Source organism: Eptatretus burgeri, chromosome 7, assembly GCF_056783735.1.
Source record: "Eptatretus burgeri isolate ZD-2024b chromosome 7, Ebu_testis_v1, whole genome shotgun sequence".
Classification (NCBI taxonomy): Eukaryota; Metazoa; Chordata; class Myxini; order Myxiniformes; family Myxinidae; genus Eptatretus; species Eptatretus burgeri.
In genome coordinates, this window is record NC_140967.1 from 41,774,814 (window position 1) to 41,790,473 (window position 15,660).

The 15,660-nt window shown below is 42.1% G+C and overlaps 1 protein-coding gene and 1 long non-coding RNA gene across 4 annotated transcripts in view; one reads left to right on the top strand and one right to left on the bottom strand.

Moving 5' to 3' along the window:
- Positions 1-15,660, top strand: part of LOC147023102 (uncharacterized) — a 53,101-nt gene that overhangs the window by 10,472 nt on the left and 26,969 nt on the right. The gene's annotated exons all lie outside the window — the stretch shown is intronic.
- Positions 2,961-9,808, bottom strand: LOC147023103 (uncharacterized). 2 transcript variants are annotated; one of them, XM_085888141.1, is made up of 2 exons: positions 5,675-9,808; positions 2,961-5,304 (listed from the first exon to the last, which is right to left on the bottom strand). In XM_085888141.1, exons 1-2 carry the CDS (start codon positions 5,765-5,767, stop codon positions 4,378-4,380), a joined length of 1,020 nt encoding a protein of 339 aa, XP_085744267.1. In that variant the 5' UTR covers positions 5,768-9,808; the 3' UTR covers positions 2,961-4,377. The 2 variants fall into 2 exon arrangements, with proteins under 2 accessions (XP_085744267.1, XP_085744269.1); XM_085888143.1 differs by having other exon boundaries at positions 2,962-5,304; positions 5,402-9,808.

Sequence of the window (15,660 nt, forward strand, 5' to 3'; positions counted from 1 at the left end):
TCATTGAGTAGGTGTTCAATTAGGATTCTTTCTTTCTTTTCATTGAGTAGGTGTTCATCTTGATTCTTTTCTTTCTTTTTCATTGATTTGATTTTTAGCTGTTCATTGAGTAGGTGTTCATCTTGATTTTTAGCTGTTCATTGAGTAGGTGTTCATCTTGATTTTTAGCTGTTCATTGGGTAGGTGTTCAATTAGAATATATTAACAGTTCATTGATTAGGTGTTCATATGGATTCTTTCTTTCTGTTCATTGAGTAGATGAGTAGATGTTCAATTAGGATTCTTTCTTTCTTTTCATTGAGTAGGTGTTCATATGGATTCTTTTCTTTCTGTACATTGATTAGAATATTAACAGTTCATTGAGTAGGTGTTCAATTAGGATTCTTTCTTTCTTTTCATTGATTAGATGAGTAGATGTTCAATTAGGATTCTTTCTTTCTTTTCATTGATTAGATGAGTAGATGTTCATATGGATTCTTTTCTTTCTGTTCATTGAGTAGGTGTTCATATGGATTCTTTCTTTCTGTACATTAACTAGGTGTTCAATTGGGATTCTTTCTTTCTGTTCATTAACTAGGTGTTCAATTGGGATTCTTTCTTTCTGTTCATTGACTAGGTGTTCAATTGGAATATATTAACAGTTCATTGATTAGATTATTTCTTTTTCATAGACTAGATCTTCATCTAGATTTTTAGCTGTTCAATTAGAATATATTAACTAGGTGTTCATCTAGATTTTTAGCTGTTCATTGAGTAGGTGTTCATATGGATTCTTTCTGTTCAATGACTAGGTGTTCATATGGATTCTTTCTTTTTTCATTGATTAGGTGTTCATATGGATTCTTTCTTTCTGTACATTAACTAGGTGTTCATATGGATTCTTTCTTTCTGTACATTAACTTGGTGTTCATATGGATTCTTTTCTTTCTTTTTCATTGACTTGATGGGTAGGTGTTCAATTAGAATATTAACAGTTCATTAACTAGGTGTTCAATTGTGATTCTTTCTTTCTGTACATTGATTAGAATATTTCTTTTTCATTGGGTAGGTGTTCATATGGATTCTTTTCTTTCTTTTTCATTGACTTGATGGGTAGGTGTTCAATTAGAATATATTAACAGTTCATTAACTAGGTGTTCAATTAGAATATATTAACAGTTCATTGATTAGATAAGTAGATGTTCAATTGTGATTCTTTCTTTCTGTTCATTGAGTAGGTGTTCAATTAGAATATTAACAGTTCATTGAGTAGGTGTTCAATTAGAATATTAACAGTTCATTGAGTAGGTGTTCAATTAGAATATTAACAGTTCATTGAGTAGGTGTTCATCTAGATTTTTAGCTGTTCATTAACTAGGTGTTCATCTTGATTCTTTTCTTTCTGTTCATTAACTAGGTGTTCATCTTGATTCTTTTCTTTCTGTTCATTAACTAGGTGTTCATATGGATTCTTTCTTTCTGTACATTAACTAGGTGTTCATATGGATTCTTTTCTTTCTTTTCATTGAGTAGGTGTTCAATTAGAATATATTAACAGTTCATTGATTAGATTATTTCTTTTTTCATCGAGTAGATGAGTAGGTGTTCATCTTGATTTTTAGCTGTTCATTGAGTAGGTGTTCATATGGATTCTTTCTTTCTTTTCATAGACTAGATGTTCATATAGATTCTTTCTTTCTGTTCATTAACTAGGTGTTCAATTAGAATATATTAACAGTTCATTGAGTAGGTGTTCAATTGTGATTCTTTCTTTCTGTTCATTAACTAGGTGTTCAATTAGAATATATTAACAGTTCATTGATTAGATTATTTCTTTTTTCATCGAGTAGATGAGTAGGTGTTCATCTTGATTTTTAGCTGTTCATTGAGTAGGTGTTCATATGGATTCTTTCTTTCTTTTCATAGACTAGATGTTCATATAGATTCTTTCTTTCTGTTCATTAACTAGGTGTTCAATTAGAATATATTAACAGTTCATTGAGTAGGTGTTCAATTGTGATTCTTTCTTTCTGTTCATTAACTAGGTGTTCAATTAGAATATATTAACAGTTCATTGATTAGATTATTTCTTTTTTTATCGAGTAGATGAGTAGGTGTTCAATTAGAATATATTAACAGTTCATTGATTAGATAAGTAGGTGTTCAATTAGGATTCTTTCTTTCTTTTCATTGATTAGATAAGTAGGTGTTCATCTTGATTCTTTTCTTTCTTTTTCATTGACTTGATTAGTAGGTGTTCATCTTGATTCTTTTCTTTCTTTTTCATTGACTTGATGTTCAATTAGAATATTAACAGTTCATTGATTAGATAACTAGGTGTTCATCTTGATTTTTAGCTGTTCATTGAGTAGGTGTTCATCTTGATTTTTAGCTGTTCATTAACTAGGTGTTCATCTTGATTCTTTTCTTTCTTTTTCATTGAGTAGATGAGTAGGTGTTCAATTAGAATATATTAACAGTTCATTGATTAGATAAGTAGGTGTTCAATTAGGATTCTTTCTTTCTTTTCATTGATTAGATAAGTAGGTGTTCATCTTGATTCTTTTCTTTCTTTTTCATTGACTTGATTAGTAGGTGTTCATCTTGATTCTTTTCTTTCTTTTTCATTGACTTGATGTTCAATTAGAATATTAACAGTTCATTGATTAGATAACTAGGTGTTCATCTTGATTTTTAGCTGTTCATTGAGTAGGTGTTCATCTTGATTTTTAGCTGTTCATTAACTAGGTGTTCATCTTGATTCTTTTCTTTCTTTTTCATTGAGTAGATGAGTAGGTGTTCAATTAGAATATTAACAGTTCATTAACTAGGTGTTCAATTGTGATTCTTTCTTTCTGTTCATTAACTAGGTGTTCAATTAGAATATATTAACAGTTCATTGATTAGATTATTTCTTTTTTATCGAGTAGATGAGTAGGTGTTCAATTAGAATATATTAACAGTTCATTGATTAGATGAGTAGGTGTTCAATTAGAATATATTAACAGTTCATTGAGTAGGTGTTCAATTAGAATATATTAACAGTTCATTGAGTAGGTGTTCAATTAGAATATATTAACAGTTCATTGAGTAGGTGTTCAATTAGAATATATTAACAGTTCATTGAGTAGGTGTTCAATTAGAATATTAACAGTTCATTGATTAGATTATTTCTTTTTTTATCGAGTGGATGAGTAGGTGTTCATCTTGATTTTTAGCTGTTCATTGAGTAGGTGTTCATATGGATTATTTCTTTCTTTTCATTGAGTAGGTGTTCATATGGATTCTTTCTTTCTGTTCATTAACTAGGTGTTCAATTGGGATTCTTTCTTTCTGTTCATTGAGTAGATTATTTCTTTCTTATCATAGACTAGATGTTCATATAGATTCTTTCTTTCTGTTCATTAACTAGGTGTTCAATTAGAATATATTAACTGTTCATCTAGATTTTTAGCTGTTCATTGAGTAGGTGTTCAATTAGAATATATTAACAGTTCATTGAGTAGGTGTTCAATTAGAATATTAACAGTTCATTGAGTAGGTGTTCAATTAGAATATATTAACAGTTCATTGAGTAGGTGTTCAATTAGAATATTAACAGTTCATTGAGTAGGTGTTCATATGGATTCTTTCTTTCTGTACATTGATTAGAATATTTCTTTTTCATTGGGTAGGTGTTCATATGGATTCTTTCTTTCTGTTCATTAACTAGGTGTTCATCTTGATTCTTTTCTGATTTTAGGTTCATTTTATTCACAGGAATTACAAAAGACAAAACTAAGCAGATAATACACCTTTGTGGACACTCGAGGGCCAAGTCCGAGGTGTATAACAGTATATAATGTGTGTCAAGGGGTGGACGTTCTTACATCTGTGAACCCCAAACACAGAATCCTCAACTGAATAGTCAAGGCTTAACTTTTGTTTGTGTGTGTGTGTGTGCAATGGGAGCAATAGGTTGGCGCTTCACTCCCTCCTACTATACACCGTTGTGGACACTCGAGGGCCAAGTCCGAGGTGTATAACAGTATATAATGTGTGTCAAGGGGGACGTTCTTAGATCTGTGAACCCCAAACACAGAATCCTCAACTGAATAGTCAAGGCTTAACTTTTGTTTGTTGATGTGTATGTGTGTGTGTGTCCCAACCCTCACATTCAAAATCTCAACCCCAACCCTCACATTCAAAATCTCAACCCCAACTCAATGTCTTTTTCAAAATGAGATTTCCACCTATATATATATATTTTTACGTTTTTTTTTTTTCTTCCAATTCTGTCTTTTAAGGCTTTCAGGTTTGATGATGTAGAAAGGGGGAGTAAGCCTGCACTTTCTTCCCAGAACTTTCTTGATCTTGCTCCCATCAAGCACCATCCGACAAAGAACTACATCGATAGGTTTAGATCCCAAAGAGTGATAGCAACTCCAAAAGTCTCCAAAATATAAATAAATAAAATAATAATAATAATAAATAAATAAATAAATAAATAAATAAAAGCCCCCAAAAAAGTTTCAAGTGTCCAACATAAACCCAACTTTCCAAGTCTTCAAGGTATAACCACATTCCCGTTGAGTTTCCAAGATATGTAGAACATTGTGAGTTATCAATCCAGAACCCACATTTCAAGTATTCAAAGTAAAACCAACTTACAAAGTCTCTTAAGGATAACTCATTTACTGATTTTTTCAAAATTTGTGAGTCTCCAAGGTAGGACCCATATTTAGAACCATCTTGGCAGAACCCTTTTCCTGAGTCTCCAAGGTAGTTATTTAAACCATCAAGGCAGAACTCATTTACTGATTTTTTCAAAATTTGTGAGTCTCCAAGGTAGGCCCCATATTTAGAACCATCTTGGCAGAACCCTTTTCCTGAGTCTCCAAGGTAGTTATTTAAACCATCAAGGCAGAACTCATTTACTGATTTTTTCAAAATTTGTGAGTCTCCAAGGTAGGTCCCATATTTAGAACCATCTTGGCAGAACCCTTTTCCTGAGTCTCCAAGGTAGTTATTTAAACCATCAAGGCAGAACTCATTTACTGATTTTTTCAAAATTTGTGAGTCTCCAAGGTAAAACTTGTATTCTGGCTCATCAAGGTATAACTTGTTCAGTGGGTATTGTCTTGATAACTCACAATGAGTACTATTGCTGTAAAACTCTTTTTCAGGATTTTGCTGGTCTCCAAGGTATAACTCTTTGGTTGGGTCATCAAGGACGAACTCGTTCTGTGGGTCTTGGTCGCTCATAAGGTCTTCAACCAAGCCAACAATTTCGCCCCAAGTTGTAGCAAAAGCAGTATTTTCATTTCGTATTTCAGACACAATTTCCTGTGAGAGAAAATAATAATGTATTAATTAAGTTATTTAATTATTAAATGAGTATGCTTCAATCAAAGTTTGAAAATAGGAAAATAAAAAATCTTACCTCAATAGATAAGAGGTTTGAATCCAGTTCATCAACTTGAAGGTTTAGTTCCATACAAGACAGAGAGTTCCAAGGAACACCAAAGTCATCCCACTCAAGGTCTTCAACCAAGCCAACAATTTCCCCCAAGTTGTAGCAAAAGCAGTATTTTCATTTCGTATTTCAGACACAATTTCCTGTGAGAGAAAATAATAATGTATTAATTAAGTTATTTAATTATTAAATGAGTATGCTTCAATCAAAGTTTGAAAATAGGAAAATAAAAAATCTTACCTCAATAGATAAGAGGTTTGAATCCAGTTCATCAACTTGAAGGTTTAGTTCCATAGAAGACAGACAGTTCGAGTCAAGCACACAGAACACCATTGCCAGCAAAAACAAATGTTTAAAATGGAGCCTGGGTTTGAAGCTTTTATAGAGAAAGACTGGTGGGTGTGGTTTCCTTTGGAAATTCCCTGGGCAAGCCTAGGCAAGCCTTCATTGGGAAATTTTTCAAAAACCATAACATCCTGTAATTTTCTAGTGATTTCTTTGTGAGTCAGAGATGAACTGGAAATGATGTAAGAGTGGGCGGGGCTTAGCAAAAGTAGGCGGAGCTTAGGAAAAGTGGGCGTGGCTTAGAAAAAATACCTTATGAAAAGTGGGCGGAGCTTAGCAAAAGTGGGCGGGGCTTAAAGAAAAGTGGGCGGGGCTTAACAAAAAATAACCTGTGGCTCAGGAGGTGGTCAAACAAGAGCATTAAGAGAAGTTTATCATTTCGTAATGGCACAAAAGGGATATCTTCAAAAATATAAAGATTCAAATGTTTTGTTTGTCAATATTTTAGATGGGGATTATTGTGCAAAGAAAATTAAACTATTGAAGGAATTTGAGAATGAACAAATCTTTATAGGTTCAATGAGTGAGCTGTTCAATTCAATGAGGTTCAACCTCCAGGTTAAAAGGGGAGACAAATAAATATACCTTGGGATAAAAAGGGGGGTTTATTTTTAGGGAAAAAAAATATAAATCGCTGAAAATCCCCCATTCATTTACATGGGGAAAAGTGAGCCAGAATCAGTATTCTTACCCTACTGGTGTGTTTCAACAGTAGTTGCAGGTCGAAAGGGTTTAAGGAGTCAAAAGGGTCTACTGGGTCAAAAAGTTTAAGGGTCAATGGGTCTTCAGGTGGTCTGAAAGGTGTAAAGGTATTCAGGAGTCAAAATGGTCTTAAAAGGTCTTTTTTTGTGTGTACATTGTCGAGGTTGCATAAGAGCTAACACAGAACAGACAAGCCGGTAGGCGGACATGGGTAGTCGATCAAGTCGAATTTAGTCGTTTTTCAGCTGTTGCTAGCCAACAAAAGCGTCGATAGCAACGGTTCTTTCTCACACATAACTCGGACATACCATGAACCTACCATACCAGTTTCATGTATGTCTGCCTCATAGTCTCGGAGATATAACGAACTTCGTTTTTTTTGTTTTTTTCGACCAGGGTTCATTCAAAGTCTATCTTCTCCGACAGTTTTCATGGGAGCGGGCTGAATTTTTTTGTCAAGGAGGCTGAATGTGTTGCCCACAAACGATCATAGTTTGACTTTTGAATTTCGATATTTTTATTTTTTTTTGAAAATTTCAAAGGCCCATTGCTCGGCAACCGAGGGGTCCATAGCAACGGTTCTCAAACGTGCACAACTGGGTCATGGTATGAACCTACCACCAGAGTTTCATCAAAATCGGCCCACGATTAATGGAGTACTGGCCTGGACAGACAGACAGACAGACATAACGACGGAAAACCTGACAATAAGGGTAGATAGATCGACTACCCAATAACAAAGGTAGCAAGGAGACAAGAGGGGCAGGAGAGGAAAACACAAAATTGTCTAAATTATCGAAATAGGGTCAATGGGTCTAAACTAAAGGATCAAGGGGACTAAGTGGTCTTAAGGGTGTGAAGGTCGAAAAAGTCTAAGGGGGTATAAAGAATCTTAAAAGGTCCAAAGGGTCTAAACTCTAAAAGGTTTGAAATCATCAAAAGAGTCCAAAATATGCGAGGGGTCTAAAAGCTGTGAGGACCCTGAAGGTCTAAATATTTAAAAGGTATTGTTGTGGACCCGGGGTCGGGGCGAGAAGACCATGTTGGGGTGGGGGGGGGGGAGGAACTAACTCGGGTTCCCACCAGACTCCCCGGAATCGCAGGCCATCACACACAAATAACTTCGTGACGCGGCGAGTCGCTAATCGACCATGAACGCCAATAATGCGACCATGCGATTTAGGGTCCTTCGTCAAATACCGTTTACCTAAAAGTCACGTGATCTAATTACCGGGGGACACGCCCTCAGAACGCCTTGTTCAAATCGGATGACCTTACCGGATCAGATGCAGCCGAGCGTAACTGCACAATGACGTACTGGCTAGAAAAAACAGATCATTGGGGGATAACGTCCTGGCTAAACTAGAATACGAACCATGCTGGACCAATGAAGGAAAATACGAAAATGAACGAGGAACATTTCTACACAAAGCATTTATTTACCATCAGGTGAGAAAAGATATGTGGCACAGTAAATTGGGTTTATTGGTATTTAGGGATAACAAGGAATTTGTGGGGTGACAGAGCAGACTTATCCCGTTAGAACTTCTACAATCTTAACTTATGCTACGAAAGGCGCCATCGCACACACACACACACACACACACACACATGGAAGATTAGAGAGCCAGAAGGAAAGAGAGCAGATGAGGACAAACGGCCTCGCAATACCTGGCGTGGTCGGCCGACCAACGCAACCCAGTGCGCTTGGGGGAGGTAGGAGGGAGAAATACTGGTGTCTAAAGTGTGGGATAGGAGGTGTGGTGTGGTGCAATATGGGGGGTGTGGTGTCATGCCAGAGGAAACTGTGATTGCGAATCAGTAGGATGCTCTTTTGTGTATCCAAAGTGGGGGAGATAGAGGGGTGAAAAGAGAGAGAGGAGAGAAGATGTGTGAGGTAAAAAAATCCCTTGTCTAGTCATGCATAGGTCTGTGAGTGTCACGTGTACCTCTGTGGGATGCTCCACTTGAGCATTCCCACCTCAAGAATTGGCGTGTTATCTGCTGCTTCGTCACTTTGCCGGTGCGATCGAGCCGAGGAGTCGGATGCCCGAGCGGGCATGCGGGACCCTCGGCCGGTCACCAGGGCACGGCCAGGGGGTTTTTTCAGGACGATTCGCGTGCCAATTTCGGTGTGGGCGATTCATGTCATGTCGTGGGGTCGGAGCGAAATATGTTCGCTGTCTGGGATGACCTTGCCGGAAACGAAGTGAGGCGGTTTCTGGCCAAAGTTAGTGGGCCACGTGAGGGGTCGGGGCCAATTGGAGCGCCCGATTCAGGTGATGACGTTTCGTTTCGGGGTGGCACCTCCCCCCACGCTGCAAGTCCTATAAAGGTCGGAGCGGTCCCTCCGCCTTTCTCTTTCTTCTTTCTCCGCCTCTCTCTCGCTCTGGCCTCGCCCTCGCTCGTCGACATCGCCACGACCCGCCTCCTGCTGCCTGGACTCCGCCTCCTTCTCTCCGCCCACACGTCAACCCACCCGCTTACCTGGTCCCGCCTCCCACTCCGTCCACACACCCTGGACTCCGCCCCTTCTCCACTCAAGCCCTCCTTCATGAACACGGTCTCCACACGCTCTGCTGAAGCCAGAGACGACGCGCCAGCTGTCAGTTGCCACACCAAGGAGCATCCCCCCCCCCGAAACGTATTGGTGGTGCGTCGTGCTATCAAGCACAAAGGTACTAAGAACGTAGCCTCAACTCCTTTCTCTTCTCGTTTCAATACTCCCTCTTCATCCGGTTTTCTGTGTCTGTGTGTGTGCGTGTGTGTGCTGGAGCCTGTCTGCTTAAGTAAGACTGCAGAAGATCGTTGTTGTTTTTGTTATTATTGTTATTATTTTCGCGTTAAGTCTGCTCTGTATCTCCTTTTGTAAGTTGCCTGTTTATTTGCTGCACCACACCTCTCCCCCCTATCTCTGCACAACACACCCCAATAAATCTTGATTGTGCCACATACCATTCCTCGCCCCTTGTTAATAAATTATTATTAGAAATGTTCCCTGCTCGTTTTTGTCTTTTCTTCCATTGATCCAGCATGGTCAGTAATTCTCGTTTAGCCAGGACTTTATTGCCAACGATCTGTTCCTTTTTGCCGGTACATCCTTGGCAGTGTCGCTCGGCTGCATCCGATGTGGTAAAGTGATCTGGTCTGGTAGAGTGATCCGGTTCGGACAAGGCGTACCGAGGGCATGTTCCCCGGTAATTAAGCCACGTGATTAATTCAGTAACCCGATTAACCCATAGCCAGGAGGACCCCAGGTCATGCGGTTGAGTTATTGGCATCTACGGTTGGTTAAGCGACCAGCCGCGTCACAGAATTATCCGTGTGCGACGGCCTACAATTCGACGCAACACGACGCGTCTACAATTCGAAGGCCTACAATACAATACAATGGAATACCGAGATAGCTTCCCCTACCTCATGGTCTTCTCACCCAATCCCCGGCCTTCAACGATATATATATATATATATATATATATATATATATATATATATATATATATATATATATATATATATATATATATATATATATATATATATATATATATGTTGTTGTTGTTTTCGCCAGTGCGTCGCCACAAGCACGACCACTAGACGGAGCAGTGGAGTCGCCTCGGCTTGATCGCCCGGAATCGCTGTCGTAGCTTCCGGACAACTCCGAAAACCTGCTACGGGTGCCATAACGCACCATAAATTGCCAATATTCTGTCCGCGCGGTTTAGGGTTAATCGCCGAATCTCAATATACCTAATTATCCACGCAGACAGAAGTACCGAGAATTTATACCTCGACGGAACTCGTACGGAAACGAGCCGCTTAGCGAGCCCGTTCCGTGTGCGATGCTGGACGGTTTTAATCGCCAAGTTCCGTCAGTCCGAATATCCCGTTACCGTGGCCCAACGGCCAGCTAATCCCTCACACGCACGACACACCCAGTCAATGGCAGAAATGGACACGACGAGCTGAATGCATTTAGCAAATGGGGTATTTATTTCCACACAGGCAATCAATGGGGGAAAAGGGACAAGACACGAGCAAAGCCTACAGCCGATGTCTACTCGTTTATATACAGGCACGTACTTATATCAGTTCTACTTAAGAAAAAACAAGGCGCCACAGACTTTCACACAAAACCCAGAAAAGAACAGGGCTCGTGAGCCTTTATTTGTACTCGGAGCCTGGATGACCGAGGGCTCACAAGAGGCCGCGCAGGTTACCTTGCCACCCCTTGTGACGAAGGTCTTCGGGTCGGTGACCCCTGGTGTCTCTGTTCGGTCCTCGCGTCGCAAACGCGCCAGTCGCTTGAGCGGCTTGAGCAGCTTGGCGAGCAGCTTTGGCGGCTGCTTGGTCTCCCTCGGTGGCCCGGCTTCGTCGCGGCCCCTTTTGGCGGGCCTGGCCGGCAACGCTTTCGGGGGAGGGAACGGGTCTTTTGCTCTTCCCGAGTTGATGCTCTTTAGGACCCATTCACCACCTCAGCGACGCCTGCCCGACCGCCGTCAGCCCAGATCACCAAACTCGCTGTCACTGCTGGCACCTTGCCCGGAGACGCCGGCTCCTGGGATGATCACTGCAGACAGCAGACTGACTCCTCTTCTGCTGCTGTCTCTCCTTCTTCTCTCTCCGGGAATCTGCCCTGATTGACTCAAGACCCGCCCTTTTATAGCGCCAGTCGTCCGTTCCCTGAACCTTCACCGAGGCTCCGCCCACTGTTCACCTCTGAACCTTCACCCCTCGAACGCCTCGCAGGAAACCACATTCTCGACGTCACGGGTTTGTGTCGGGGAAGCCCTCTTTTGATCCGATTATGTAAATTGGCTCGCACCGTGGCGGTTCGCCACGGCGCACAATGGCGGTGGTGCAGTGGTGGCGTCCCATACTGACGGTTGGTACGGAGGTGGCGTTGCCTGCTGTCGGAGATGATGGCGTTCTCGTAGATGTTTCGAAATAAAAGACAGAGAAAGAATAACGGCTACCTCAAAGATTCGCAGCCCGGCACACGAACAATGCTCTTTACACATCGGTGGGGGATCTAACCTGAAACACATACTTATCAAAATATCTGATCTCTGGGGAACCTGAATGGTGTTTTGTGAATTTCCACAACCACAACAATATATTATTTTTTTTTGCGATTTTGTAAAACCGCATGCCTCCAAAGCAATGGCACACAACATAGAGTGATCCCAATTCCCAAGGCAGTTATTTTAATTGTATGTGCATTAGTTAGTCCTTTCCATTTGTCTAGTGGATAAATGGGAAAGATGCATTGCATTGGGCTCTTTCAGTTCAGTCTCCTGAACCTTAAATCTTTTTAGGCTTCCACCCCTTTCTCTCACACGAAACACGCAAGCAAGCATGCACGCAAACCAATGAGATCCAAGTGAGCAGCACAGCAAGTGGCGCATATGCATTTGCAAGCCAATTTTCCATTCAAAACTGCGCTCCAATTCTCAACTGCCTTCTCACATCAGACCTTCATTCTGCTCACCATACTATACACCATGCTCACCCCAACCACTTCATACTACCAAAAAATCCCCGCAACAACGCATGCTCAGACTTTTTTTTATTACAGATGCGACCATTAATGACCACTTAATTACAAGGAACTTCCACCTCTTCCCCACAACACCACATTACAATCTCATTCATTACAAATGCCACAACGTGTTCTACTTCTCAATTTCTCTACAACCGGCACAACTGCCACATATTCATCAAACGCTCACCACAGCCTCAAGGGACACAGAGGAGACAAAGGTTGGGTTATTTTGGGGCATAACTCGAAGTGAGAACATGTGCTGGAGCTCGTTTAAGGACCTATGGGTAGCGCAGTGATTTCACATTTGAATGGAGGCCAGCACATGTTCAGGGCCACAGAGTGCCTCCAAAAACCACCACCCCATGCAAAAGTCAGAGCTTTTATGCATGGCCCTGTTGGCGAGTGACTGAGCCGTTTTACTCATTCAGGGCATGGTGGGGCATGGCTCTGACCACGATGGACCAATGGTGAAGCTTGATTTCACTGAGCCCCCCCCCATTTGATCTTATTTTTGGCTTCTCCCCTCATCCGGAGCTCACAAAAAGAGTGAACGTACCTCGTTTCAGAAACAATATCGCCAGGGACAGAGCTGGGGAGAATCGCCCTCGAGAGAACTCGAGGAGTAGAACTTGACAGACCTCGCCAGACATCGGACCTCACCGGAGAGACAGGCAGCATGTGAGCATGATCGGGCATGGGGTCACATGTTGTTGCAAGGAGCCGGGGCTGCGTTCATTCCATCGTCGCTCATTTAGGCTGCATCCCACAGTGACACTTACACATACAGATTCTTACACGATTATGATAGGGTCTTTTCTCTGAATCATCTTTCTCTACCATCTCTCGTCTATTGTGGATGCAAAAGAGCAATCAACATTGGCAAGAAAGACCCCGAAGCGCAAAGCACGACCCCGAAGAAAGAAAGGATGTCCAGCACCCATCGAAAAGGAAAAGAACAAACGACGTCGTGCCTCAGGGAACAGAGTGTCCGGTACCCATTGAAAGAGAGCAAACAAACGACGTCGTGCCTCATGGAACAGTCTCCGGTGACCGTTGACATTGTGCCTCAGGGAACACAATGTCCGGAGCCCGTCAAAAGGAGTACAAATGACCTCGTGCCTCAGGGAACAGATTGTCCGGTGCCCGTTGAAATAGTGTCCGGCGCCTGTTGAAAAAGAGCAAACACTCTGAGGTTCGCTCTTTTATAAGGCTTGCCTGGAAGCTTCGAGATTGTGCGCATCATTGGGCGGGTCTGCGTGCGGATTGGCATTCTGTCTCCCTAGCCCTGCCCATTTGAATTTCTGCACACCAAACGTCATGGGGAGGGTGTAAGCGAGGAGCATGGAGGAGAGAGGAGGGGAGTGGGTAGGAGGAAGTGGGGAGGGGGTGGGGTTCGGGAGGAGGTAAGCATGACAGGAGGGGTTCGACTTGCGTTTGGTAGTGGGACTTGCAGAGAAAGGGGGGGGGGGTGTGGGAGGAGGTAGTACAGGATTCTACAAAGTGGGGTACATTAAAACAGCACGTTAATATAGAGCACTCGTAGAATGCCTGGAGATGTTCATGGGGGGTGGAGGGGGGGTTGGGAGGAGGTAAGGGTGAGGGAAGGGGGAGGTGAGGCAGCGTGATGGGAAGGGAAGGCAGCATACGGGAAAGGGAAGGTAAGGCAGTGTGAGGGGAAGGGAAGGCAGTGCAAGGGAAAGGGAAGGGAGGACAACAAAATGCAACCAAACAGCAAGATTTTCTTTTAACCACCAGGTCCTATATAAAACCAGGTGGGAACATTTAAAAACTTTGCACACCTCAGGTGCTCAGAGCTCACTGAATCTGATTCATACATGCTACACTATGGAGAAGCCTATTTAAATTCAAAACTAAACTGTCAGTCCTTAACAGTTCCCTTAACAGAGGGGGTGGGGGAGTGGGGATCAGGGAGAGCGAGGGAGAGGCATGTGAGAGAGGGATAGTGGTGGGAGGGAGGTGTGTGTGTGTGTGTGTGTGTGTGTGTGTGTGTGTGTGTGTGTGTGTGAAAAAAAAGAGAGAGAGAGACAGAGAGAGAGAGAGAGACAGAGAGAGAGAGACAGAGAGAGAGAGACAGAGAGAGAGAGAGAGAGAGACAGAGACAGAGAGAGAGAGAGACAGAGACAGAGACAGAGACAGAGACAGAGACAGAGACAGAGACAGAGACAGAGACAGAGACAGAGACAGAGACAGAGACAGAGAGAGAGAGAGAGAGAGAGAGAGAGAGAGAGAGAGAGAGAGAGAGAGAGAGAGAGAGAGAGAGAGAGAGAGAGAGAGACAGAGAGAGACAGAGAGACAGAGATGAAAAAAAAGAAGTGAGAAAGGTGAAGGGTGGAAGTGGGGTTAGTGAAACCAAGCACACACAAAAACAAACTCATGTCAGAACAGCTGTACACACAACGACACAGCAGAGTTTATAACGTAATCCACTGGCACATCTGCAAAAACATTGATGTCCCAGTTCCAGAAAATTTGTGGGAACATGAACCAAAAGTAATCACTGAAAACATTGAAGTACCGACCGCTCACGTACGAACCAATGATCCCATCGAGCGTGAACATCAAAAACAAAGCATTGCTGGGTGTGGAGAGAGAGAGAGAGAGATAGAGAGATAGAGAGATAGAGAGATAGAGAGATAGAGAGATAGAGAGATAGAGAGATAGAGAGATAGAGAGATAGAGAGATAGAGAGATAGAGAGAGAGAGAGAGAGAGAGAGAGAGACAGAGACAGAGACAGAGACAGAGACAGAGACAGAGACAGAGACAGAGACAGAGACAGAGACAGAGACAGAGACAGAGACAGAGACAGAGAGAGAGAGAGAGAGAGAGAGAGAGAGAGAGAGAGAGAGAGAGAGAGAGAGAGAGAGAGAGAGAGAGAGAGAGAGAGAGAGAGAGAGAGAGAGAGAGAGAGAGAGAGAGAGAGAGAGAGAGAGAGAGAGAGAGAGAGAGAGAGAGAGAGAGATAGATGAGGAAAGGAGAGAGAGATGAGGAAAGGAGAGAGAGATGAGGAAAGGAGAGAGAGGTGGATTCCGGCAGATGTGATGTCCAGTTTAACATCCATCCAAGAGACGGCACACACATTGATGAATCACCCTGCCTGTGAAACACCGGGATGACAGTTTATAGCTGAGTTAAGATAAGAACCCAGGCTAAACAGCTTATAGTGAGCAAACATACCTCTCGGCTATGTTGCCATGATGTGGTGATTCAATGCTTTCTAACAACTGAAAACTTTTTTTACTCATTGTAATCATCTAATTTATGGAGATGTCCCCACGGAGAAGCGAGCCACTGTATCGCTATTGAAGCTTGAAGAGTGCTCATCTGAGCTGAGTGTCTTAACCCCTGAAGCAGGCACTCCAATGAAATGGTTGAAGAAACTTAAAAATGAAATGTTTAATTTTTTTACATGTATCTATCTATGCTGAAGTGATGGATCATATAATGAAAGATTGTACAAAAATGGGAAACGTGGTGGAAAATAAAATTGCCCATTTTCAGCGAACCACCACCTGACGCATGTTCCGAGGCACCGCACAGCCAACTTCAGGCGAATGGGCCCTGAACCTCGTTCAAGTCAATCGATATTGTTACAGATTTCCGCCCGCCGGCGTG

Coding starts and splice junctions, on each gene's coding strand:
- LOC147023103 (XM_085888141.1), bottom strand. CDS start 5,767: ATGGTGTTCTGTGTGCTTGACTCGAACTGTCTGTCTTCTATGGAACTA. Junction 5,305..5,674: donor CAAACCTCTTATCTATTGAG/GTAAGATTTTTT, acceptor TTTCTCTCACAG/GAAATTGTGTCTGAAATACG.